At 42.8% G+C, this 27,606-nt stretch overlaps 1 protein-coding gene across 1 annotated transcript in view; it reads left to right on the top strand.

The window, feature by feature from the left end:
- The first annotated feature begins 14,263 nt into the window (after positions 1-14,263).
- Positions 14,264-27,606, top strand: part of LOC133425279 (NACHT, LRR and PYD domains-containing protein 12-like) — a 110,625-nt gene continuing 97,282 nt past the window's right edge. Inside the window, exons 1-4 of the mRNA XM_061716035.1 lie at positions 14,264-14,610; positions 17,479-17,542; positions 17,632-17,730; positions 27,059-27,181. Of these exons, the coding sequence (XP_061572019.1) occupies positions 17,663-17,730; positions 27,059-27,181 (191 nt within the window). The 5' untranslated portion in view covers positions 14,264-14,610; positions 17,479-17,542; positions 17,632-17,662. The remainder of the gene's footprint in view (positions 14,611-17,478; positions 17,543-17,631; positions 17,731-27,058; positions 27,182-27,606) is intronic.

Here is a 27,606-nt window from a genome sequence, read left to right as displayed (position 1 = left end):
TTTTATAATTGAAGAATAATGAATTGGTGTGTTCATGAAAACCAGCCTTATGAATTATCCTTATGGCTCTTTTCTGCAGAATGAATAGTGGTTGCAGTGAACTTTTATATGTATATATATTTCTTCAAACCTCTAAACAGTAACTTAGATAAGGCAAAACCAGGGAACAAAACAGAATGATTTATTATCCAGGAATTGCTTTGCTCTGGCCAAAACTGAGATGCCTCTAGATACTTTGTTGTGGATGTTTAATATGAGATTTCCAGCAAATCTTGTCATCTATAATTACCCCAAGAAATGTAATTTCATGTACTCTTTCAATGTTTCCACCCTCAATCTGTACCTGTGCTTGATTGTTTTTATTGTTTCCAAATACCATAATTTTTGTTTTGTTTAAGTTTAATGATAACTTGTTATTGTCAAACCATTCCTTAATTTCATCAAATTCTGAGGTAATATTGTCCAAAGGTTGCTGTAAATTCTCACCAGAATAAAATATGTTTGTGTCATCGGCAAATAGTATGAATTTCAGTATTTGTGATGTTTCACATATGTCATTGATATAGATGATAAACAGTTTAGGACCCAACACTGACCCCTGGGGGACTCCACACTCAATGTCCAAACATTGTGATTGATTTTCTCCCATCTTCACAAATGGTTTCCTGTTCTTTAAGTAGCTTCTAACCCACTGTAATGCACACCCCCTTATCCCATATAGTTCCAATTTATTGAATAATATGTCATGATTTATTGTATCGAAAGCTTTTTTTAGATCAGTGAATAAACCAACTGCGTATTTCTTTTCATCTATGGAAAGTTGTTCGGGTTTTTCGGAATCCATACTGACTGTCAGAGAGTAAATTGCGTTTATCTGTGAAATTGTCTAATTTGTTATTAAATAGTTTTTCCAAAATTTTTGAGAATTGTGGGAAAAGAGAGACAGCTCTGTAATTTGTGAAGTGGTGTTTGTCTCCAGTTTTGTACAACGGTATAACTTTAGCTATTTTCATGCCATTGGGGAAATTGACCAGTTTGTAATGATAAGTTAAAAATATGCGTTAGAGGTTTGGAGATCCCGTCAGCAACCTTTTTTACTATTTTCATGTCTATTTCATTATAGTCAGTCGTTGTTTTGTTTTTGCATTTATTCACAATATCAATTGTGAGGTTAATCAAACTTTTGAACTAGTTTGTCCTTATGAACTGTCACATGCTTTGTAAACAGATGTCAGGACAGCCACTTCCTGATATAGACAAGGGTTTCGACTGTCCTGGGGACAGCTGTCCCATTGTCATTAAGGTTAACTAAATGTTAGCTGGACGAATCTTTTCAGACTTCCCGTTTTGTCCGGAAGGCATTTGACCAGGCACCGCTCATCACCTGGAGAACACCATCCCCACAGTGAAGCATGGTGGTGGCAGCATCATGCTGTGGGGGTGTTTTTCATCAGCAGGACCTGGGCGACTAGTCAGGATTGAGGGAAAGATGAATGCAGCCATGTACAGAGACATCTTGGATGAAATCCTGATCCAGAGTGCTGTTGACCTCAGACCAGGACGACGCTTCATCTTTCAGCAGGACAACGACCCAAAGCACACAGCCAAAATATTAAAGGAGGGGCTTCAGAACAACCATGTCAATGTCCTTGAGTGGCCCAGCCAGAACCCAGACCTGAATCCCATCAACATCTCTGGAGAGATCTGAAAATGGCTGTACACTGACGCTCCCCATCCAACCTGATGGAGCTTGAGAGGGTCTGTAAGGAAGAATGGGCAAAACTGCCCAACAATAGGTGTGCCAAACTTGTAGCAACCTATTCAAAAAGACTTGAGGCTGTAATTGCTGCCAGAGGAGCTTCTACAAAGTATTAAGCAAACATTATGAATACTTATGCTCATATGATTTTTTGTTATTTTTATTTTTAATAAATTTACAAAAGACTCATCAAAACTTCTTTCATGTTGTCATTATGGGGTGTTTTGTGTAGAATTCTAAGAAGAAAAAAAATAATTTATTCCTATTATCAATAGGGCTGTAACATAAAAGAATGTGGGAAAGGTGAAGCGTTCTGAATACTTTCCGGACTGACTGTAGGTGTATATATGTATATATATTAAATATAGTAATAATGCACATACATATGTTTTTGGTTTCTACCGTCATGGTATCAATCATTAATATGTGTGCAGACAAGGTAAAAAAAAAAAAAAGATTTTAAACTCTGGAAGCCAGTGATTTCATGACCAATGGAATATTATAAATCTCCGCAATTATATTTAGGTAACTTGTGTCCTCATGAATTTAAAAAGGCTCTGAAATCACTAAATACTTGACATAGTCTGCTAAATTAACCTGGCTCCATTCATCTTTAATTTCTTTCTTTTCTTGCTTTTCTTCTTAAAAATTGAGTGCCAGCTTCATTAAACTTTATGTCCTGCAGCTGCAGACCTGTAGTGGATGAACGAAAAGCCTGCACACCCGGATCTGCAGCCTGGTCCGCTGCCAGGTTTCCGTAGTCTAGGGCGAGGTGGACTGCTCCTGCAACCGCCCGCGAGAGGCAGTCAGCGACGTGGTTGCTCTTCCCTGCCACGTGTTTGATGTCCGTTGTGAACTCAAAAATGTAAGTCAACTGTCGCTGCAGACCATGGCTCAGTGATTTTAGACATGGCAAAGGTAAGCTGCTTGTGGTCCACAAAAACTGTGAAACGGCGCCCTTCCAGCATGGAACGAAGATGTCGGATAGCCAGGTAAACACCAAGTAGCTCACGGTCAAAGGTGCTATACTTCTGCTCGTGCTGCGTAACTGCCTGCTGAAAAAAGCGAGAGGCTGCCAGGCGGTACCCACCCACTGCTCATAAACCGCCCCCACAGCATAGTCTGAGGCGTCAGTGGTCAGTGCAATGGGAGCTGAGGAGTCAGGATGAGCCAGCATGGTGGCTCTAGCCAGGGCATTAGCAAAGGCTTTGTCTCTTTCTGGGTTCCAGTCCACCTCACGTTTGGGCTTGCCGCCTTTCAGGGCCTCATACAGTGGTCGCATGGTGTGGGCCGCCCCAGGTAGGAAACGGAGGTAAAAGTTAACCATACCGAGGAACTCCTGCAGTGCTTTCACAGTGTGCGGGCGTGGAAAAACGGTAACTGCCTCCACCTTGGATGGCAGAGGGACCACCCCATCCTCAGTGACCCTGTGCCCCAGAAAGTCAAGGGCGGAGAGGCCTAACTGGCGTTTAGCTGGATTAATGATAAGGCCATGCTGACTAAGCCGCTCGAAAAGAATGCGAAGGTGTGACAGGTGCTCAGAAAGAGATGAACTTGCTATGAGGATATCATTGAGGTACACAAAAACAAAAGTGAGGTGACGTAAAACTGAGTCCATTAACCGTTGGAAAGTCTGAGCTGCATTTTTGAGCCCAAAAGGCGTGCGTAGGAACTCAAACAAACCAAATGGTGTGATCACTGCAGTTTTAGGGATGTCAAGAGGGTGTACCGGCACCTGATGGTATCCTCTGATAAGGTCCACCTTTGAAAAAATTACCTTACCGGCGAGGTGTGCTGAAAAGTCCTGGACATGGGGAACTGGGTAGCGGTCAGGCATTGTTGGCGTTGAGCCGTCGATAGTCTCCGCAAGGCCACCAGCCACCGCCCGGTTTGGGGACGATGTGCAGGGGAGAGGCCCAAGGACTGTTAGAACGTCGAACAATCCCCAGGCGCTCCATGGTCTCGAACTCTGCCTTGGCCACAGCAAGTTTGGCCGGGTCGAGGCACCACGCGCGGGCGTACACAGGCGGACCAGTGGTGCTGATGTGGTGCTCCACACCATGCTTGGCAGTAGCAGAGGAGAAAGTGGGCCATGTGAGCGCCGGGAACTCGGCGAGCAGCTGCTGGAAACTATCCGTGACAGGGAGCAGGCTGGATAGGTGTATGGTAGTAGAAGCACTTGGTGTGCTTGCATACGAACAAAAAGTGACAGCGTCAATTAAGCAGTGGTTTTTTACATCCACGAGTAGGCCATATGCACACAAAAAATCTGATCCTAAGAGGGGAAAAGCAACCTTGGCAGTAACCAAATCCCAGCTAAATTGCTGACCTCCAAAAAAAACGTGCCTCGTACCAGAATCAGAATCAGAAAAGGGTTTATTGCCAAGTTTTCACACGAGGAATTTGTTATGGTGATTGGTGCAACACAATGCAATTATAAAAACAAATATATAAGAGATAAAATAAAATGTATAAACAATAAAAAGTATAAATAATAAAATAAAATGTAGACCAGAAATGTACAAAATGAGGTTTTAAAGTGCCGGGTGAGTCTGTACAAAAGTGACTTAGGAACTTAGGATAGGTAAAAGTATAGACAGAAATGTACAATGAGGTTTGTAAAGTGCCGGATATGAGTCTGTACAAATGTTACGGGGTTGGAATATTTACGTTAATGTGGGGGGTGGGGGGAGGGGGGACCGGGGACCGGGGGCCTTGTTGACGAGGACAGCTGCAGACGGGAAAAAACTGTTCTTGTGGCATGAGGTTTTGGTCCTGATGGAGCGCAGCCTCCTGCCAGAGGGAAGAGTCTGGAACAGTTTATGTCCGGGGTGGGAGGGGTCTGCTGCAATCTTTCCTGCACGCTTCAGGGTCCTGGAAGTGTGCAGGCCCTGCAGAGATGGGACGTTGCAGCCAATCACCTTCTCTGCATAGCGGATGATACGCTGCAGCCTGCTCCTGTCCTTCACAGTGGCAGCAGCGTACCAGATGGTGATGGAAGAGGTGAGGATGGACTCAATGATGGCCGTGTAAAACTGCACCATCATTGTCTTTGGCAGGTTGAATTTCTTCAGCTGCCGCAGGAAGTACATCCTCTGCTGTGCTTTTTTGGTGAGGGAGGTGATGTTCAGCTCCCACTTGAGGTCCTGGCTGATGATGGTCCCCAGGAAGCGGTAGGACTCCACAGAGTCTGCTGGGGAGTCACACAGGGTGATGGGGGCAGGTTGGGCTGCGTTCCTCCTGTAGTCCACTATCATCTCCACTGTCTTTAGAGCGTTGAGCTCTAGGTTGTTCTGACCGCACCAGGTCACCAGCTGGTCCACCTCCCACCTGTAGGCGGACTCATCACCATCAGATATGAGTCCAATGAGGGTGGTGTCGTCCGCAAACTTCAGGAGCTTGACGGACTGATGACTGGAGGTGCAGCTGTTGGTGTACAGGGAGAAGAGTAGAGGAGAGAGAACGCAGCCTTGAGGGGATCCGGTGCTGATGGTCCGAGGGTCAGAGACATGTTTCCCCAGCTTCACCCACTGCTTCCTGTCAGACAGGAAGTCAGTGATCCACCTGCAGGTGGAGTCAGGCACGTTCAGCTGGGAGAGCTTGTCCTGGAGCGGAGATGGGATGATGGTGTTGAAAGCAGAGCTGAAGTCCACGAACAGGATCCTGGCGTAGGTTCCTGTGGAGTCCAGGTGCTGGAGGATGAAGTGCAGGGCCATATTTACAGCATCGTCTACAGACCTGTTGGCTCTGTAGGCGAACTGCAGGGGATCCAGTAGTGGGTCGGTGATGTTTTTGAGGTGTGGCAGCACAAGGCGCTCAAAAGACTTCATGACCACAGAGGTCAGGGCGACGGGTCTGTAGTCGTTAAGTCCTGTGGTCCTTGGTTTTTTGGGGACAGGTATGATGGTGGAGGTTTTGAAGCAGGCTGGCACATGGTATGTCTCCAGGGAGGTGTTATAGATGACCGTGAACACCGGAGACAGCTGATCGGCACAGTGCTTCAGGGTGGATGGGGAGACAGAGTCCGGTCCTGCTGCTTTGCGGGGGTTTTGTTTTTTGAATATTTTATTAACGTCCCTCTCCAGGATAGAGAGGGGCGTCGCAGTGGTGTGGGGGGGTGGAGGATGGGGCCTCTGGGGTGTGAAGTGGTGGAGAGGCTCCAGCCCCTGCTGGGGAGGCGGGGGTGCTGTTGGAGGAATGGAACTGGGGAATTTGAATGCAGTCCCGGGGGATGGTGTCAGGACTGTCCCTTTGTTTATAAAAGCGACAGTAGAACTCATTCAGGTCGTTGGCTAGGCGTCGGCCGTTGGTGGAGGGGGGGGCTCTGGGTTTGTAATTTGTGATCCATCTCAGTCCCTTCCAGACTGAGCTGGCATCATTGTCTGAGAACTGTTGGCGTAGTTTCTCAGAGTACAGTCGTTTAGCTGCTCTCACCTCCTTGCTAAACGTGTACTTTGCCTTTTTGAGCCTGTCCTTGTCGCCACTCCTGAACGCTTCCTCCTTCTGCAGCCTCAGCCTTCTGAGCTTAGAAGAGAACCAGGGTTTGTCATTGTTGTAACTAACCCTGGTTAGTGATGGAACACAACTGTCCTCACAGAAGCTGATGTAAGAAGTAACAACCTCTGTGAGGTCATCCAGACTGCTGGTAGAAGTCCTGAAAACATCCCAGCCAGTACAGTCCAAGCATGCCTGAAGATCCTCCACAGCTTTCCTGGTCCATTGTTTTGATGTCCTCACAACAGGTCTGCAGAGCCTTAATTTCTGCTTGTATGCAGGAATCAGGTGGACCATGAGGTGGTCTGAGTGTCCCAGTGCAGCTCGAGGGACGGCATGATAAGGTCTGCTCACTGTAGAGTAACAGTGATCCAAGATGTTTCCTTCTCTGGTCGGGCATTTAATTAATTGTCTGTATTTTGGGAGTTCATGGCTGAGGTTACCTTTGTTAAAGTCACCGAGGACAGTAACTAAGGAGTCCGGGTTTGTCCGCTCGACGTTCAGTATCTGGTCGGCGAGCACAGGCTGGGCGTCCTGCACGTGGGCCTGCAGAGTGATGTAAACACCGACCACAATGAATGAGGAGAACTCACGGGGAGAGTAGAAGGGTTTGCAGTTTATAATAAAACATTCCAGATCGGGAGAACAGTGTTGCTGGATCACTGTCACATCCTTGCACCAGCCGTTGTTGATGTAAAAGCAGATTCCTCCACCTTTCTTTTTTTCGGAGAGCTGCGTGTCTCTGTCGACTCTGAAGAGCTGGAAGCCTGCCAGCTGCAGCGCAGAGTCTGGGATGAGACCACACAGCCACGTCTCCGTGAAGCAAATAACGGAAGATGAAGAAAGGTCTCTGTTTTTCCCCACCAGTAGTTAAAGTTCGTCCATTTTATTGCAGAGTGATCGCACATTGGAGAGAAATATGCCAGGTAAAGGTGTGCGGAGTCCGCGCCGGCGGAGACGCACGAGCGCGCCGGCCCGTTTACCTCTCCTCCGGCGCTTCACCGCGTGAACAAAGGTGAGCGCACCTTTGACTAGAATGTCCAATAATTCCACTGATGGTAAAAGAAAAGTGGGAAATAAATCCGCTGGAGTTGTTCCCCTAATGTTCATCAGCTCTTCTCTGGTGAAAGAGCGCCGGGTGCCATAGCAGAAAACTGCGTTATTTCTGCGATCTAACGGCGGTTCAGAAGCGCCGACAGCGGCTGCACAGTTCTGCTGCTGAGTCGCTATCTATCTATCTATCTATCTATCTATCTATCTATCTATTCTGAAAAGTGACCGGATTCTCTCTGTTACATTCGTCACACTCTCACAAAACTAGATAAAATGACGTGTGGTGTCGCGACCTTGACGTGCGTCACCACACGTCATTTTATTTAGTTTTTAACAGCTACACCTTTAGATTGTGCCGTGAAAATATTGTCAGACATTACAGTTTTTCTCAGTCGCTTTGGTGCTATTCTCAGATCACTCTTAACATTTGCACAACACTTAGTGCATTTCTCAGAACAATTATCACAAACTGCAAAACCCAGTGGATGACCTGCAAAAGCGCGTCACTTGCTCAAAATGGATTGTCTATCCCTCAAAAGCAAGTACTCATGTCAATGAAACTGTCAGTGTCGTCAAAATGAGAAGTCCTGTCACCATCGTTTATGAGCATGATAGTCAAATGGCTTTGTCATGTTTTCATTAGGACACTATATTCTCTAAGAGTTTTCTAATGTAAAAAAAAAGGTCAAGACTTGGTGACACTACCTGAAAATGCTCAAGGCAGAACTATACACTACTTGTACAGCCATTTGAAAACTACAGTAAAGTTACACATTGCTGTAGTTAGGGGAGTAACTGAGTACAAGACACTGAATATGTATGTTTCACATTTTTACTGTATGCTCTTTGCAATTCTACAGCATTGTGCAAAAGAGAAATACACTACAGTCACTAATTTACTGTAGAACAAACATAAGAAACACCTTTTTGGTAAAGCTGTGCACAAATGTGAACAATACACTATAGCAGTACATATTCTAACTGAACATAGGTACAGTAAATCATTCTGGCACATCCAGACGTTCCTGTCTGTCTGGCCACATATTTTCATCTACATCACAACGGATATCATCCCTTGCAATGCAACGAGGAAAGTATCTTCTGGAGTGGCGAATCCACCCTCTGCATGAATCTGCTGTGATGTCGTCACATGCTGCATCCATGGCTGCTAGCAGGGCCATTTGTGTATGTGGACGCCGGTCATAAACCTTCCACCTCCAAGCAGAAAAAAACTCCTCAATTGGATTAAGGAATGGGGAGTAGGGAGGGAGATACTCGACCAGCATCCTGTCATCATGTGCAGCAAACCACTGCCTGACCAGAGGTGAAAGGTGAAAACGGACATTATCCCATACGACGACATAATTGCTCTGTTGGCCTCCACCCCTCTCATTCTCGGGGATTATATCCCTGTAAAGAGAGTCTAAAAAAGTGAGCAGGTGTTGTGTATTATATGGACCAATGCGTGGGATATGGGTGAGGACTGCATTCTCCGAGATGGCTGCACACATTGTGATATTTCCTCCGCGTTGGCCTGGGATGTCAGTGGTTGCTCTCTGTCCTATTCTATTCCTTCCACGCCTTCTACCTTTGGCCAGATTGAAACCCGCCTCATCGATGTAGATGAATGTGTGCAGTGGTTCCCTTGCTTCCAGCTCCAGTACACGCTTTATTGAGAGAGAGAGAGAGAGAGAGAGAGAGAGAGAGAGAGAGAGAGAGAGAGAGAGAGAGAGAGAGAGAGAGAGAGAGAGAGAGAGAGAGAGAGAGAGAGAGAGAGAGAGAGAGAGAGAGAGAGAGAGAGAGAGAGAGAGAGAGAGAGAGAGAGAGAGAGAGAGAGAGAGAGAGAATTGCTAGTGTACTGCATGGGACTACACAAAGTAAAACAGTTTACAGTGCTGAAAATTAGAGTATACATAGAAGACATGTTTTACCTGTACATACTGGTGACGGATCTCCTTCACTCTGTCACTGTTCCGGTCAAATGGCACTTTGTACAATTGTTTCATGCGCATTTCATTTCTTTTGAGCACTCTATCAATTGTAGCAATTGACACAGATTCAATATTGCCAAATACATTGTTATCCTCTATGACAGCGCTTTGAATTTCTCTCAACCTTATTGCATTGTTTGCAATCACCATTGCACAAATGGCTTCCTCTTGCTGCGGGGTAAAAAGGGGACCTCTTCCACCTCTGTGAGGTTGTCTTTCAATCCTATGTGGTGCAGAGTAAAATTACACCAATGCACAGTAAACATGAGATATTACTGCATGAGATGTTGGATTACTGTCAAATACTATACATACCTGTTCTCCCTTCGAAATGTTTGAATGTTTGAATTCACAGTGGTTCTTCCAACATTTGGCTGCACCCTCCGACCAGCCTCAGCCATTGTGAGGCCGTGATTGATAACATGGTCCACAATTGTAGCCCTAATTTCATTAGGAATATGCGTATGTATTCGGCCTCTTCCCCCTCTTCCCCTGTTTTGTCCCCTGTTTTGTCCCCTTCCCCTTCCTCCCCGCATCCTCACCCCTCTTCCACCATGCTGACCTTCCATTTCTGTGTCACAGAATTGTAGAAATGGTACACATGTCTTGCTCGGTCTATATATGCTTGCCAAGTGATGGTTCATGGGATTCAGCCCTGAGTGATTGTGGACAAGTGGCTTGTCATTGGTTGCAACTAAATGCTTCACACACCTCCTCATGAGTGAAAACTGAAGTTCACCTGAGAGCAATTGTTCAATTTAGAGAGATTTCCAGGAAAAAATGATAAAGAAAGGTATTACAGTAAATTAGCTTGACACAATTTGATAACTTGTTCAACAATTTTGTATGTAATGACTAAAGCAATGAAATGAGGACTATTAGTTTTTTAGGAAATGACTATTCAGCGTCCATAAGTATAGTTCATTTTGACTGACATGACATAAACAAATGATAATGTTGTAAAACAGCAGAGAATTGTATGAGAGCAACTGATACATGTCCAAAAGCATTTGCAATGTGTTCAGAGGAAGGATAAACTGCTACTATGATGTGGACAAAGGACTACATGTTGTGGAGGTTGAACTAATAGTTATGAGAACTTTCATTCTGATCTGAGAATAGCACCAAAGCGACTGAGAAAAACTGTAAACCAGTCCGCGGTACAGAAAAGGTTGGGGACCAGTGGTCTAGAGGAGCGGTGATGGAGCCTGTTCAAGCAGGCCAGGAACACGCTGGCGAGGGAGATCAGAAGAGCAAAGATGAGCTAAGGAGAAAGACTGCAGAGTCGCCTTTCTGCCAACTCTGATCCCTTTTCTGTGTGGAGAGGTCTGCAGAACATCAGCGGGTTCAGAAGAACATCTGCAGAACATCAGCGGGTTCAGAAGAACATCTGCAGAACATCAGCGGGTTCAGAAGAACATCTGCAGAACATCAGCGGGTTCAGAAGAACATCTGCAGAACATCAGCGGGTTCAGAAGAACATCTGCAGAACATCAGCGGGTTCAGAAGAACATCTCCACGCCCTGCAGGCGCCTCAGGCTCCGAACCAGCTGAACAGTTTTTACTGCAGGTTCGACAATCAGACCACCATCACCCCCCCAAGCCCCCTGGCTTCCACCTTTACACGGATCTTCAACTGGTCCCTGGAGCTGTGACTCAAAAACTCCACCATCATCCCAGTTCCCAAGAAACCCACCATCACAGGACTAAATGACGCCAGGCCTGTCGCCCTGACATCTGTGGTCATGAAATCCTGAGCCACCTGATATATATATATATATATATATATATGTATTTATATGTATTTATATGTGTTTATTAGCACTTGGTTAGACTACTAACTGCATTCCATTGCCCTGTACTTTTGAACTGTGCAATTACAATAAAGTCTAATCTAATCACAGGCTCCCTGCTCCACCCCCTGCAGTTTGCCTACCGGGCAAAAAGGTCGGTGGATGACGCAGTCAACATAGGACTGCACCACACCTGCGTCACCTGGACACCCCAGGGAGGTACGCGAGGATCCTGTTTGTGGACTTCAGCTCAGTGTTCAACACCATCCTCCTGTAATCCTCCACCAGAAGCTCACCCAGCTCAGCGTGCCTGCCCCCACCTGTCAGAGGATCACCAGCTTCCTGAGTGACAGGAGGCAGCAGGTGAGGCTGGGGAGCATCACATCCAGCACCCGGACCATCAGCACTGGCCCCCCCAGGGGTGCGTCCTCTCACCACTGCTCTTCTCCCTCTACTCCAACGACTGCATCAATCAATAAATCAATCTTTTTATTTAGACTCAGGTCCATTAAAAAAGACAAACAAACATACAGCGTCGACCAAGGGGGAAATTTTCGGTGTGGCAACTGTAAATGCTGTGACAATATGGTCAGAACTGACACTTTTATGGATGTTTTTAACAACAAGTTCTATTTTATTTCCAGCTTTATGAATTGTAACACTACTCATGTTGTATACCGGCTTGAATGCATCTGTGGTTGTTTTTACGTAGGCCTCACAAAAAGGAGATTGAGGGACAGGGTGGCTGAACAAAAATATGCCATTCGTACCAAAAATGTGAACTACCCAATGGCCAAACACTATATGGAGGCACAACACACAGATGACTCTTCTCTACGAGTTTCAGGGATTGAGGTGATCAGTGTTGATGCAAGGGGTGGGGACAGATTCAGGGCCTCAAGCAGAGAGAGGCTTATTGGATTCATGTCCTGATGGACCCCCTAAACCCTGTTAAGGGGTCCAGCCCCCCCAACCCTAAACCCCCCCAGGGCCACCAGCTTCCCTGGCCTCAATGAGGATTTTGACCTTTCATCTTTTCTATGATTTAGTTATTTTTGTTGTATAATTATTAGTTTTCTTCTGTTGGGTCTCTTTGTTTGCATTTATATTCACATTGCTCTTCTGTTTTGTCATTACTTTTCAGGCCATTTTGTGACTTACTGTCATGTTTTGTTTACAGGAGGGGAGATTTTCTCTATATATTTAGTTTTATTATTCTTTGTATGGTTTTCATTTTGGCACTCTTGATTTACGTTATACTGCTACACTGTGTAACTTATTAACAGTCAATTTATTTTGTTTGATTGTTCAGGGAGCAGAATATCTGGGTGCTCCTGCCGGCGCCTCCTTCAGGCCTGGAGGAGAACTGCATAGACCTGAGGAGCCACAGCTGAACTGAATTCTATATATTATGTTTGTTGTCTCTTGTCTCCATACATCCTGAGGAAGGCGTAAGCCGACACGCGTTGGTGTTTTTTAGAATGTAACCCAGTCCAAATAAAGTTTTTTTTTTTTAACTTTTTTCAAGCCACCAGAGTGCCTGCATTTTTTCTTTTGAAAACATACAGCAATATTTATAAAAAGACAGTCATACCAGTGTTTCCACATAGCAGACTGGAGGAATGCTGGGAGTTCTGGAGATAATGAAGGGTCACCAGACGAGCTGGGACCGCCAGCTGAGCCAAGTTTGATCCTAATACTACTTTATACTTCTTGTCCTTTTATATTAGAAATGCTCCAAATGAAATTATAGATACTTTTGATACTTCAAAAGTCATTTGTGGTAATGTTTATCATTAACAGGTGGAAAGTAACTAAACTATTCAGATTTAGTCTAAACTACACGCTGCTGGTAGGTACTACTTTTTTCACTTTAATAATAGTTCTTATTTTTGTTTATTATTCTCTTTTTTATTTTAATGGTTTTATTATTCTTATTAAGGATCTTTTTTTAGTGATGGAAACACATTTTTCAAACACTCTGGTTTTTTGGTTGTGATATGTCATCTATATTGTGAATGAGGCTGCTACCTTTTAAAATAAATAGCTACATAAGTGACTCTCATGTCTTTCATTCTGAAGCTATAATAGCTGTAATAGATTTATTGGGCACATTTTACTCAATATCGGATCGGAAAGGAAATCCATGGTATCAAACATCACTACTTGTACGGAAGAGTGTCAGGACCATGCAGGAGAAAAAATATTTGAGGGCGAAATATTTTTTTTTTATTGTGCACTTCAAGAAAAAAGTCGAAATGTCGAGAAAAAAGTCAAAATGTTGAGATTAATGTTGAGATACAATTTCGAGAAAAAAAGTTGAAATGTTGAGCTTAATGTTGAAATACAATTTCAAGAATAAAGTCTAAATTTTGTGAATAAAGTCAAAATTTTGAGAATAAAGTTGAAATACAATTTGGTGAATAAAGGCAAAATGTCTCCTCTGGCCCATCAAATCCAGTTAGGAGAGCGAATGACAGCTCTGCAGCAGCCACCGTAACTAACTAACTAACTAACTTACATCCTTAGAGTGGAACGTTATGCAACTGCATATGTGTGATATGTGTTTCAAATCAATATAGTGTGGCGGGATGAGGCTCGACTCCAGAGGTTGGTAAAACACTTCTTTATTCCGTGACAGCGGAATCCAACTGGTAAAAGAACTGACAGTTGACAACTAACAGTTGATAACAGAAAACAAGCATACGTTGCTAAGCAACCAATAAACACTTGTGACCACGCCCCCTTCCATACAGTCCTGATAGGTGCGAGGTCCGTTATTGTGTCCACCACAATAGACTTTTTTCTCAACATTTTGACTTTTTTCTCGACATTTCTACTTTTTGCATAATGTGCATAATGAAAAAAAAAAATCCTCTAAAATATTATTTTATTATTTTCCTGCCTGGCTCTAATACTCTTCTGTACTACTTGATTGTGTGGATTTAGACGTGAACGGACCGTCCTGACTTGGTGGTCAAGGGTCAGAGTTTTATCTTTGGTACCTCCTTCATGTAATTACCTTCTACTCTGATAAAGACTCAAGTGATTTCCTGTAAACGGAGCTGTGTGCTGTCTCTCACCCGGACCAAGCCCTTTTACAGCTCATTTATGACCCCGGGTGGGTTCCAGGGTCACCGCTTATTATAAACTAAAGGAACAAACTTTGATCATATAGTTGTTTTTTAGCTCGCTGTCACACTTCATTTTTAGCTCGCTGTCATTTGGTCATTCCAGGGATTATTTTGCTGAGTTCATCCACGTCCAGTAGGAATAAATTAGTAAAATTAGGAGTAAAAACAGGAGAAGGTGAAGGAAGGAGCTTATCTGGAAACAGATCTAGATAGTGTCAGTCTGCGTTCAAGGGTCAGATGGAATGTTTCCTTCAGGACACAAAGGTTGGTTCATTTTACACTCCCATCCCAGCTGTTCAGTTGCTGTGAGCGACTGTAAAGGGTTTAATCAGGGCAGGAAACGGGTCTGTCCCGGGTCTCAAACGGATTCTGTCCACCAACTGAAGGTAAGGTGTTTATCTTCCTCTAGAGCAGCTGAGCAGCTGTTTCCAGCTGTTTCCTGCTGTTTCCAGCTGTTGGAGACATTAAGGAGCTCCAGAGCGGGTAAAGCTGAAGGGGGGGGACTTTTACATGATAAAACGTATTTACACCTTCAATGCACCGAGAAAAACCCGCCTGAAGTCGTAAGTGTCATGCAGAGAGTCTCAGACCCGCCCAGCGTTGCAGCGACGATGACGTCACGACCGACTCGTCCGCGTTCAAGCTGGAAAGTCTGAATATCACGCAGAAGTGTCACATCAGCCAAGAAAACTCGCCACGAGGAGAAAATAATGTTTGAGTTGGAAACCAAGAAAGAAAAACTGTGTATAAGGGTGATTCTTCAATTAAGGGAGTTTTTCTGTTCCCATGGTAAATTTTCAAGAAAAAAATGTTTTTTAGAAAAAACAATTATTGCATTTGTTAAGGTTAAGTTGTAGTAGCTATGAAAAAAAATAACTGTCTCAATGATGACATTTTAATACTTTTTCAGTGTGTTGAAAATGGAAATGTGCAAGAATTTCACTGTTTTGGGTTTGTCCCCAACCCAGACTTTTTGACATCCCCTCTATAATAAAGCAATAAAATGTGCTAAATTCATTAAAACTTTACTTTGCATTTCCTTGTAACAACTTAAAAAGGCATTCTTCAAATTCATATAATTTATATTTGTTCAATTTGCAATTTATTTATAGTTAAATATCGCTGTCCCTCATACATCCGTCATTACCATCACACTCAACATTTTAGAGAGCAATAAAGTTTTTACAAACAGTTACTTACATTGTTGCATGCAAATTAGATGCTCCAGAGGAACATTCCCAGACATGAGGCAGAAGCCTGATTTTTTGATGCTCACATATGTAAGCAATTTGATGTTTTATACACCCTGATCTGAGTATGTTTATTAGGCGTCATTACCAAACAAGTCACTAGTTGAGTATTTTAATTCATTAATAGGACATTTCACTTTATTTACATATATTCAGTGTACAGTGTGCTTAGCTAACCTGTTAGCTTAGCTAGTCAAAAAATTTGCCAACATTTTCTGCAAAGAGTGAGAATTGTCATTACATCACGTGTCATTACCATCACAAAAGTGACTGTGATGGTGATGACTATCAGTGATAGTAATGACAATTTATCTGTTTATTACCTTATAACTAGAATATATTATCGTAATTTACCATGCACTACTTTACTATGATACATAATTGAACAGTGACAAACCATAATTTACATTATTTTTGTTTGAAGATGTCAACATGGCCCCAGCTAAAGCAGCTCAACGGTCAAAAAAATACAGTGACACAATCAAGGAAGATCCTGAGAAATATCAGCAATATCTTGAAAGACAAAAAGAGAGATACAAAAAAAGAAAAGAGACAGGAAAATTGAAAGCCATCTCACAATTTTCAAAGCGGGAACAAAGATGCAGGAGACGACAGTGGAAAGTTAACCAAAGAAACAGTAGGGCCAGTAATAATTCTGCAGTGTCTGTACAACCGCCCGGATGAGCCATCCAGTGTCACGTGGCTTCTACGAGCCGTTCAGATTCAGTGCATTTTCGTTATGTAACCAAAATGTAAACCACGCCCACAACTATAAAACTGTGTAACTGCTTGCGGCGTCCGACATCGCACTTCGCACTGCGTGATATCGGATGCTCTCTGTCCATCTCCCTCCAGCAGCTGCCACTTTATTGAGGTTTTTGTAGTGAAATGAGGAGGAATCATAGAGATAACTTCTCACTTCAACTAACTGGATCAGCCGTTCCTCATCCGTGACTGTTTCCTACAGCGCTTTCAATCGTCTTTCAATCGTCTTTCAACCGCCTTTCAACCGCCTTTCAACGTGAGCGACAGGAAGAAAATAGAAGCAGGGCATCCGACAAATGTTCAGCTCAAAATGGCGCAGCACGCAGCACTGCAGCCAGTTAGGACAGTCCAATAGACAATAAAGCAATGGAATTGATTTTGTCGCTCACGCTTGCTCGCATCGCATAAAGCCTGATTTATGGTTCCGCGTTAAATCGACACAGAGCCTACTGCGTAGGGTACGGCGTAGTCTACGGTGCGCATCGCCGCGTACCTTTCGCCGTAGGCTCTGCATTGGTGTAACGCAGAACCATAAATCAGCCTTAACTCCGCCGGCCGGAGCTTCCACCATTTTTTCGTAGCGGTGTATCGTGTCATTCAGACATTTTGGTGTGACAACTTTGAAAAAAGCATCATAATATCAAAATGATCATGAAGTACAATCAAAGCTATGCTAAGATCTTTGTTCCAGACCAATTGATTAACCTTTTGAAATAGAAAAAACAGAGATTAAAGAACTTTATTTTTTTCAAAATTCCAAAAGTCAAAAGTGCCCCGAATTGAAGAATCACCCATAAACAGCAGCAGAAACACGATAGAGCAGATTCTCCGGGTCAGTGAAGGAGCTTTGTTACGATTCATGAACAACTTCCTCATCATTAAAAGAATAAAGTGCAGCAAATGTTAAAAAACAGCAACAAAAAACACGCGTTTTGTTGTAGTTAGTAGTGCAGGGTGATAAACGCTGTGTTTGGTTACTTTAGAACATTTATGGACCATCTCAGCAGGGAGTTAACGTCTTTTACTGATATTCACTAATAATTAATATTTACTGCTATTACTGTAATTACTACTACTATTACTACTGTTATTACTAATACAACTACTGCTACTACTGTCAGTACTACTAGTACTATTCCTGGGCTCTGACCTGTTGTTGGTCCGAGGTTATATTTAGTTCATCCTTTTGTCACAGCAGCACATTTGTGACCAACTTTTCCTTCTGATGGTGTTTTTCAGGACAGTTTCCTGGTGCAGTGCTGCCAAACATCCCGCAGAGGGCAGTACTGGTAGACTGGTTTTGGTACATGCAGTAATGCAGCTTTTTACACCACATTTGTCCCGCTTGTATCATGTAAAGATGAGTTGATGTGATGGTTGTTTCCTCTGCAGATGAAGACAGAAAGTGTGTGAATGCAGCAGCATGGACCAGTGTGAGGACAAGAGAGTTCCTCTGCTCCGGGAACAGAAGAGACGACGAGAAGCTCAGAGGTGAGACAAGACAAGACCGCCTAAACCCAGACCAAGACCAGAAAGTATCAAGACCAAGACCAGTTCAGCTCCAGATCAAACAGAAATCTGGTTATTTCCTGATCCTGCGTGATTGTAGAACATCATCCTGGTTCAGCTAGTTTCCATATGAGCTTGTTTTCAACTGCAGCTCAATAACACAGAGAAGTGGATGATGATGTTGAACTCACTAGAAATGTTTCCATCCATCAGCTGAGATCAGATATGTGTGGCGACTGCACTACCGCTATTTCTACACTATTGGAGGATTGACTCCAGTGCTTTTAAGGATTGACACGACTACTAACTAGTCCCAAAGTATCTAGCAGAATAACCAGCTCCAACACCCCCCTCCACCTCAGAAACTACTAACTAGTCCCTAACTAGTCCTCTAGCAGAATAACCAGCTCCAACACCCCCCTCCACCTCAGAAACTACTAACTAGTCCCTAACTAGTCCTCTAGCAGAATAACCAGCTCCAACACCCCCCTCCACCTCAGAAAAGGAAAGAAGAGGAAATGTTACTGATTTAAATTGGACTCAATTTGGAGATGAAACCTGAATTTTAAATATTAAAGATTCAAATTACATTATTTACCATTACAGTAATCAGATTACACCATATATCAGCATCACTGAAATGGACCTGATGCTTAATTAATCACAACGATGTGCAAATATTATTCATATATTTACATAAAGAAAGCAGTTATAAAACACAAAACTGTCATTAAATACAGACGCATGTAGATGCACCAAAACATAAAATCAGATGCAAAATACAAATAGTTTACAAAACTGTACATTAAAAGAGGAAGAACTGGTGATCAGATTCTTTCACCTTTGTGCAACGGACTCTCAATTATCTGAGTCTGAGACCTGGAGAGACCAGACCAAGACCAAAGACTGTCGAGACCAAGACCAAGACCATAAAAAAAAGTGGTCTTGACCAAAACCGGTCTCGAGACCTACAAGTCTAGGTGAGACGAGTGTCTGACCATCATTGATGACAGAAGTTGTGCCTGAACACACTGAGACGATAAAGACATTTGGAAGCAAACAAGTTTAACATTCAGTGATCAACTCAACAGAACAACTTTTTAGTGGAAAGGCTAAGAGTGGATTTTAGGCAGAATCGTGCATTTGGTGATACAAGCATGAAAATTAGCATGAGCAGTCTCCAAGGGTCACTTGACAAGGAAACTGCCCGGGCCACTTGAAAATTCAAGTTGAATTTTTCAAGATGGCCGCCACCTTGGTCGATCAATTAAGTGATTTAATTGTTGATATAGGCATAAAAATTGGCATGAGCAGTCTCCATGGGTCACTTGAGATTGGGACATCATGTCCTGGAGAACTTCTTTATAGTCCTTTCCACTCGCTCGAGCCAAAGTTTTTAAATCATCCAAGAAGGATTTGGTCTTTGTACCGCCCACTCCTTCTGTGTACAATTTGGACAAGTTTTGAATGATGAACGTGTTTTCTTCATCATTTGTAAGATATGTATGTGGCAATAGTGGCTCTAATGATAGCATTGCAGATCCTGAGGCATATTCAACAACCATATAGTGATTAAACTGTGATTGTGTCCTTGATAATTTCAGTCCTATTAATTACACCGTATTGTTTCAGAAAATCCACAACCTCATCATAATCATCCATTTCCTCCACTCCATTTGGAATTTTCAAATACCTCCATCTTTAAGTTGATGGTACCTTTACGTTAATCAATAACCTTCTCCTGGCTGGCTCGCCACAATTATGTAACATATACCGTATGGGAATAAGTAGTTTGACTGCTATCAGAAGTAGGTGGTTATGAGAAGGAATTACATTGAACATAAAAGAACCTCAGACACTGTAAATATGCTTGAAACAATGTTATTATTAAATAAACCAAAATAAAATAAATAGCAACGGTTGAGAAAAAAAAAAAAAAAAAAACCCAAAGTGACTTAATCAGTCATTGGTCAAAGTTCAAAGTTCAGAGTTCATATGCTCCCTGGGCTTAGCTCGCCATCGTGATAGTTGAAGTGGTGATGGAGGGGCTGTGTGGGTTATGGCGCTGAGGGCCTACCGTCCTGGTAGGTAAGCAACTGGCACATGCTAGCTTAGCTCCCTGGGCTTAGCTCTCTGGGCTTGGCTCGCCATTGTGTTATAAGTCATCCAAGATCATTCAGGTCTGATAAGAAACCTGGCCTGAACACAAAAAAGTCCAATAATAAATAAAGATATTTCCAAAACAATAATTTCAAAAACAGCCGTTCTATAAATCATGCAAATCAAACAGTGGTTTTTGCAAATCAAAATAGTCTTCAAAACCACGATCAAAATAACCAACATCAAACAACCAAACAAACAAACCAAACATTTCAAAACAGAGTAACCAATTCTCTATAGCTCATCAGTAATATCAGCGGGTCCTTACGAGTAAATGGAGTCTAAAATGTGAATATTTGATAGTTAGGATTTTTAGTTCAAATGATTAAATGTTTCTAGAGAGAAAGCATACAGACCTGCCACAGCCAGTGGTGTTACCTCACTGTCTGTCGCAAAGTTATGGCTTTGAACTATGGGTGTGGTGTAGAACCTGGTGTGAGTGATTAAGTGAGTGAGTGAACTGGTGAGCTGGTGAGTGTAGTAAAGTAACCACACAGTTTTTGTAGTAGTGCAGTGGCACAACCACATTTTAACACTGGGTTACATCCATCCTTATCCTCACCCCAACAGGGGGAGTCTCTCCCAGCCCCAACAGGAGACATCAAACCCTCACCCCTTGAGAGCCCACCCAGCTTTCTCTCTCCAGGCAGTCAGGACTCCCCACTCCTGGAATTCACTGACAGAATGAAAAGCCTGGTGAATATTGGATTACAACTAACACCATGCCAAAATCCTTTATCCAACCCCCCACATCGCCCAACCCCTCCCAAACCACCACCTCGGACAAAGCGGCTAACCAAAAGTCAACGCCCCCCCCATCTCCTCTGAACTAGCATATCAGTGATGTCTGATATCTGTCAACAGATCAGCGCGCTCTTTGAAAAACGCGCTCCCTCGGAGCGCAGGTTCTCCAAATCCTCCAACACTGCAAGATAAGCCATGGTACTTGTATTTTCTTTTCAGGTCGTCCTTCCAAAGCTATCTTTTATAGCTTGTCACACCAATTATTCAAAATGTCTAAATTACTAATGGAGAATTTTTATTAATTGGAGGAAACGGGGAACATGTGCACATGTTCCCCGTTCAGTCACAGTGTTCAGCGATCTCAAACTTCACATGTGAAGTTTGAGATCGCTGAACACCGTGACTCTTTTACTGGGTTCTATTTGTAGTTTCACTGTTCTACCACTAGGTTTTGTGTGTACGCATGGTCGGAGCTGTGCGTATATTTACACGTGTTTCTTCACACAGGTACATGTTGATAAATACCATACTTTGCGTGGGAATGCTCGTACGCACGCTTTACGCACAGATCTGTGCGTACGAACGATTGATAAATGAGGGCCCTGGTGAATATTGGATTACAACTAAACACCATGCTAAAATCCTTTATCCAACCCCCCACATCGCCCAACCCCTCCCAAACCACCACCTCGGACAAAGCGGCTAACCAAAAGTCAACGCCCCCCCCCACCTCCTCTGAACTACCATATCTGTGATGTCTGATATGGGCCGGGTCCAGGTTGTGATGTCAATATTAACATTGTTCTGTCACAGGAAAAGTCTGGGCCCCATGGAATTAAATCAGCTTTCTCTATCCCTGTGATGATAGGTAACAGAAAACGAATCAAACTGGTGAGAAATGAAAAAAGTTCAATTAAATCTGCTAATCTGTTGAGTATAGCATGTCATCCTCGAATCTCACCAGTGTCTCCTGTTAAGGATTTACATGTACATTTAGCCCTTTTAAATGTCTCTGGTTGGCAAATCTTTCTTAATCAATTATTTTATTAACGAGCGCAACCTTGATTTTATGTTTTTAACTGAAACTTGGTTAAGTCTGGAAAATAGTGCAGCAGTTCTTATTGAGTCAACACCCCAGAATTTTAGTTTCTTTAGTGAGGCAAGAATACTTAGGAGAGGAGGCGGAGTTGCCACTCTGTTCAACGACAGCTTCCAATGCAAGAAAATGGCTTATGGTAAATTTGATTCCTTTGAATATGTTGTCATTCAGTTAAAATCCCCCTGTCGAGCAATCTTAGTGACCATCTACAGACCCCCCAAATATGATGCAAGGTTTTTTGATGAGTTTGCCAAACTACTGTCAATAATGTGCATGGATTTTGACTGTGTTGTTTTAGTGGGTGATTTTAACATTCATGTTGATAATCCCAAAGATGGGTGTGCTAAGGAACTTTTAAATATTCTGGATAATTTTGGGCTTTCCCAGCATGTCACAGATTCAATGCATAACCGAGGACATGTTTTAGATTTAATTATTTCCAAAGTTCTTAATATCTCAGAAGTTGTGGTGAACGATATTGCTCTGTCTGATCACTACTGTGTATTATTCAAAATGACCACCGTTGCCAATCCTATGAAAGGTGAAGCAGAGGTAATCAGAAAGCGTTATATAAATGATAACACCTGTGCATTATTCACCCAGGGTTTTACACCATCACCAACCCTTCCCTCAGTTCTAGTTGATGACCTTGTTAACAGTTTCAGTTCCAATGTTATGACTGTTATTGATTCTATCGCCCCAATTAAGACCAAAGTTCTGTCCCGGGAGGAAAAAGTCAGCCTGGAGAAACGCCCACACTGGTTAAAGAACAGAGAAGGATATGTAGACAAGCAGAACGCAAGTGGCGCAAAAACAAACTTCAGGTATATTACAACATTTATAAAGAGAGTCTTCGCAACTATAACCAGAAACTGAAGAATGCAAGGCAATCATATTTTTCAGAGATTATCGATAGAAACAGTAATAATGCTCGCACACTGTTTTCTGTGGTAGAAAGACTGACAAACCCCACAGCCTCAATCCCCCCTGAACTGATGTCTGAAAAGACCTGTAATGACTTTGCTGACTTTTTCACAAACAAAATATTACAGATAAGACAAGCAATGGGCTCCACCTCAGGAATGATAACACTCCGGCCTTCCTATCCTCTAGTAAAGCTGGGACAGTTCAGCGTTTTAAATGACAAAACCCTAACGGAAACAGTTTCAAAATTAAAGCCCACAACATGCTGTCTTGATATTCTGCCTTCAAACTTTTTTAAAACAGTTTTTAACTGCATAGCTTCGGATGTATTGCAGATAATAAATACTTCTCTTCAAACAGGCCAGTTTCCCCAGGCGTTGAAAACTGCAGTAATAAAACCTCTTCTAAAAAAATCAAATCTGGATGCTACAACACTTAGTAACTATAGGCCAATATCAAATCTGCCATTTTTGTGGAAAATCATTGAAAAGGTCGTTTTCCAGCAAATCCATGCTTTTATGATGCAAAACAACCTCTTTAATGTATTTCAGTCCAGATTTCGGCCACACCACAGCACTGAGACTGTACTCATCAAAGTCCTAAATGATATTCATCTGAATAATGATGCAGGCAAATCCTCTGTTCTGGTATTATTGGATCTCAGTGCTGCATTCGACAGAGTTGATCATAACATTCTTCTCAGCAGACTGGAAAAGTGGGAGGGACTTACCGGCACTGTGCTTCAATGGTTTAAATCTTACTTACACGATAGGGCCTTTTTTGTGTCAATTGGAAACCATGAGTCTGAGAGAACCAAGATCACGCATGGGGTTCCTCAAGGGTCTATTCTCGGACCGCTTCTATTCAACATCTATATGCTACCCCTAGCTCAGATTATGGAACATCACAACATTTCCTACCATACTTATGCCGATGACACACAGCTTTATATTTCAGTGTCACCACGTGACTACAGTCCCCTACTCTCATTGAGTAACTGTATTCACCAAATCAATGATGGATGAGCAAGAATTTTCTCCAGCTAAATGCAGAAAAGACAGAGGTGATCATTTTTGGCCCTAAAAATGAAAGGGAAAAGATCAGCGCTCACCTTAGCTCCATGTCATTGACAGCTACAAATCAAGCCAGAAATCTTGGTGTAATTATTGACTCAGACCTGAACTTCAACAGCCATCTAAAGTTTATCACTAAATCTGTCTATTACCACCTGAAAAACATTGGTAGAATTAAGGGTATTCTGTCTAAACAAGACATGGAAAAACTTATTCATGCATTCATTTTCAGTAGGTTGGATTATTGCAATGGCATCTTTACAGGCCTGAACAAAAAACCAACAGGCAGCTGCAGCTGATCCAGAACGCTGCCACCAGAGTCCTAACAAACACCAGGAAACTGGACCACATTACACCGGTCCTGAAATCACTACACTGGCTTCCAGTGAGTCAAAGAATAGAGTTTAAAATCTTACTGCTGGTCTACAAAGCACTGAATGGTCTTGGACCAAAATACATGGTTGATCTGTTAGTTCCTATGAAGCTCCCAGACCCCTGAGGTTCATCTGGATCTGTTAGTTCCTATGAAGCTCCCAGACCCCTGAGGTTCATCTGGATCTGTTAGTTCCTATGAAGCTCCCAGACCCCTGTGGTTCATCTGGATCTGGTTTGTTGTGTGTCCTAAGAATCAGAACCAAGCAAGGTGAGGCAGCGTTCAGTTATTCTGCTCCTCACCGGTGGAACAAACTTCCTGTAGACCTGAGGTCTGCTCCAACTTTCAGCTCCTTTAAATCAGGGTTAAAAACATTACTGTTTACTCAAGCGTACTCCTAAATTAAACTTACCTGCTGTATTCTACTGCCCTTATTTTTAACAGCTTGTGCTTTTTATTATTTTACTTCTTTTCTTATCATCTTATTCAATCTTATTTGTTATTTACTGTCTAATTATGTCTTGCCGCTTTTAATGTCAATGTAAAGCACTTTGAATTACCTTGTGTTGAATTGTGCTATATAAATAAATTTGCCTTGCCTTGCCTTGCCTTGCCTTGCCTTACAAAACAGCTCGAGCTCAGTAAGGTTGGATGGAGAGCGTTTGTGAACAGCAGTTTTCAGTTCTTTCCACAAATTCTCCATTAGATTCAGGTCTGGACTTTGACTTGGCCATTCTAACACCTGAATATGCTTTTTTGTGAACCATTCCATTGTAGATTTTGCTTTATGTTTTGGATCATTCTCTTGTTGGAAGACAAATCTCCGTCCCAGTCTCAGGTCTTTTGCAGACTCCATCAGGTTTTCTTCCAGGATGGTCCTGTTTTTGGCTCCATCCATCTTCCCATCAATTTTAACCATCTTTCCTGTCCCTGCTGAAGAAAAGCAGTCCCAAACTATGATGCTGCCACCACCATGTTTGACAGTGGGGATGGTGTGTTGAGGGTGATGAGCTGTGTTGCTTTTACGCCAAACATAACGTCTTGCATTGTTGCCAAAAAGTTCGATTTTGGTCTCATCTGACCAGAGCAGCTACTTCCACATGTTTGGTGTGTCTCCCAGGTGGCTTGTGGCAAACTTTAACACTTTATATGGATATCTTTAAGAAATGGCTTTTCTTCTTGCCACTCTCCCATAAAGGCCAGAATTGTGCAGTATACGACTGATTGTTGTCGTATAGACAGAGTCTCCCACCTCAGCTGTAGAACTCTGCAGTTCATCCAGAGTGATCATGGGCCTCTTGGCTGCATCTCTGATCAGTCTTCTCCTTGTATGAGCTGAAAGTGTAGAGGGACGACCAAGTCTTGGTAGATTTGCAATGGTCTTATACTCCTTCCATTTCAATATTATCGCTTGCACAGCGCTCCTTGGGATGTTTAAAGCTTGGGAAATCTTTTTGTATCCAAATCCAGCTTTAAACTTCTCCACAAAAGTATCTCGGACCTGCCTGGTGTGTTCCTTGTTTTTCATGATGCTCTCTGCGCTTTAAACGGACCTCTGAGACAATCACAGTGCAGGTAATAATAATAATAATAATACATTTTATTTCTAAGGCGCCTTTCTAGGCACTCAAGGTCGCCGTACAAAACATGTTAAAATAATTGCAGAATACATTTAAAAACAAACATCAGAAGTATTAAAAAACAGTAGAGGTAAGAACATTAAAAGAGATGAATTGTTAAATGGGATAGGCAGTCTTGAACAGATGAGTTTTGAGTTGTGATTTAAAATTAGGGAATGAATCAATGTTCCTGAGTTGGGGTGGTAGTGAGTTCCAGAGACGAGGAGCAGGTGCATTCATACGGACTCATACAAACTGTAAAAAGTGGGGGGGGGACAAATACATGATTTTGAAAAGTGGGGGTGGGGGGTGGGCATGTCCCCCCTGTCCCCAGTGGAAATTGCATCGTGGCACGGCGTGCTGCCACTCAATCGCTTTATTTTATTGTATACTATTTATATACTTATTCTAACTTTTACTGTGACCACTGTTGAGGAATTTATCAAACCAGTTCAGAAGTCCGCTTTGTGGTCTAGTGAGTTTTTATTCAGCAAGCCGGCGGTGGGCGAACCTACACAGATCGTGTCTGAGTTGGTGTGCCGACCTCGAGTGATGTTGTAACCAGGTTACCCTATAACCCTAACCCTATACAAGAAGTTTAACAACAAAAGGCAGGAATACACAAATCAGGCGAGAGACAAAAGTAATTTACAGTCGGATGTGATAGTGGCCAAATGTCATTATCAGACATTTGGCATGACTGTCACAGACTTCTAAATTACCCCATAGGGTGTTCTCATGATTCAAGTCTGTTTGAACCAACTTCCAGGTGTCGTCTGCAGGGGGTGGGTAGGGAGCTAGGTAGGAAGTTTGAAGCTAACACAAAGGTGTTGGGTCCTAGTTCAAAGCCCTGCAGGGGGCCACGTGCTGTCACAATGCTTCATCACCACCAAATAATGTGGTTTTCCTGGCCTCCATATCATCCACAACATTTTGATCTAAGTCTCCGTGAAAGTCAGTGTCACGGTGGCTGGACACATCTCATTCATTCTGACGCCAAACAGTCTGCAGGAAGCCACTGCGCATGCTCAGTAGGCTCATCCATATGTATTTATGGTAAAAAGTGGGCGTGTAGAGGGCGGGATATGAGGCGGATTCAGCTGCGCAGCCTTCCAGCTGGACTTTGATTTATAAAGCAAACATTGCGTGCAGAACTGCGTGCACATGGTTTTATTGATCCGGATGTTTTTTTGCGCCCGGCATTTTTGGCTTTTGGGTGTACGTACAATTTTAGTATGAATCCTACACAGTCCATTTTAAATGAGGCCCCTGGAACTGAGCCTCCTGTAGACTCAGGTTTTCTCTGACTGTGTTACAGAGCAGAACTCCGGCCTACAGAAGGTTCTTCTGGACCTGGACCTGAATCCAGCAGAGAGTCCTGCTGTTCCATCTCAGCAAGCAGTCCCATCTCAGCATGTGTGTCCTGGTGCTGCACTCTCTGGTATGTTTCCTTCTGCAACCTCAAAATTACTTTTCAGCTCCACTTTAACAACTCTTGATCAGTTTTTAAGTATATAAAACATTCTACGACTCTGAGCTGAATCAGCTTCTGGATGATCAGCTACCAGTTCAACATCTTCACAGGAACATTGTGAAGTATTTGTGAAGTATTTTTTTTCCGCAGATTCAAGTGAAGGAAAGCTCCTGTGTTCCTTAGCTTTATAAACTTTTATTTTTGCTTCAGTCATTTGTGCGCCTCTTAAAATCACAACTACATCATTTGAAAACTGAATTTTTTTCATGTTTTAACATTTTTAAATATTATTCATGTTTAAAAGGTAAAAATCAGAAAAAAATGTCTCAAAAATAGTTTCAAAATAAAAAAGCTCAGTAGAAATCTGTAAAAGACTAAGAGACTGTTTGACC

This window comes from Cololabis saira, chromosome 24 (assembly GCF_033807715.1).
Source record: "Cololabis saira isolate AMF1-May2022 chromosome 24, fColSai1.1, whole genome shotgun sequence".
In the NCBI taxonomy this organism is placed as follows: domain Eukaryota; kingdom Metazoa; phylum Chordata; class Actinopteri; order Beloniformes; family Belonidae; genus Cololabis; species Cololabis saira.
This window is presented reverse-complemented; position numbering and strand designations above follow the sequence as displayed.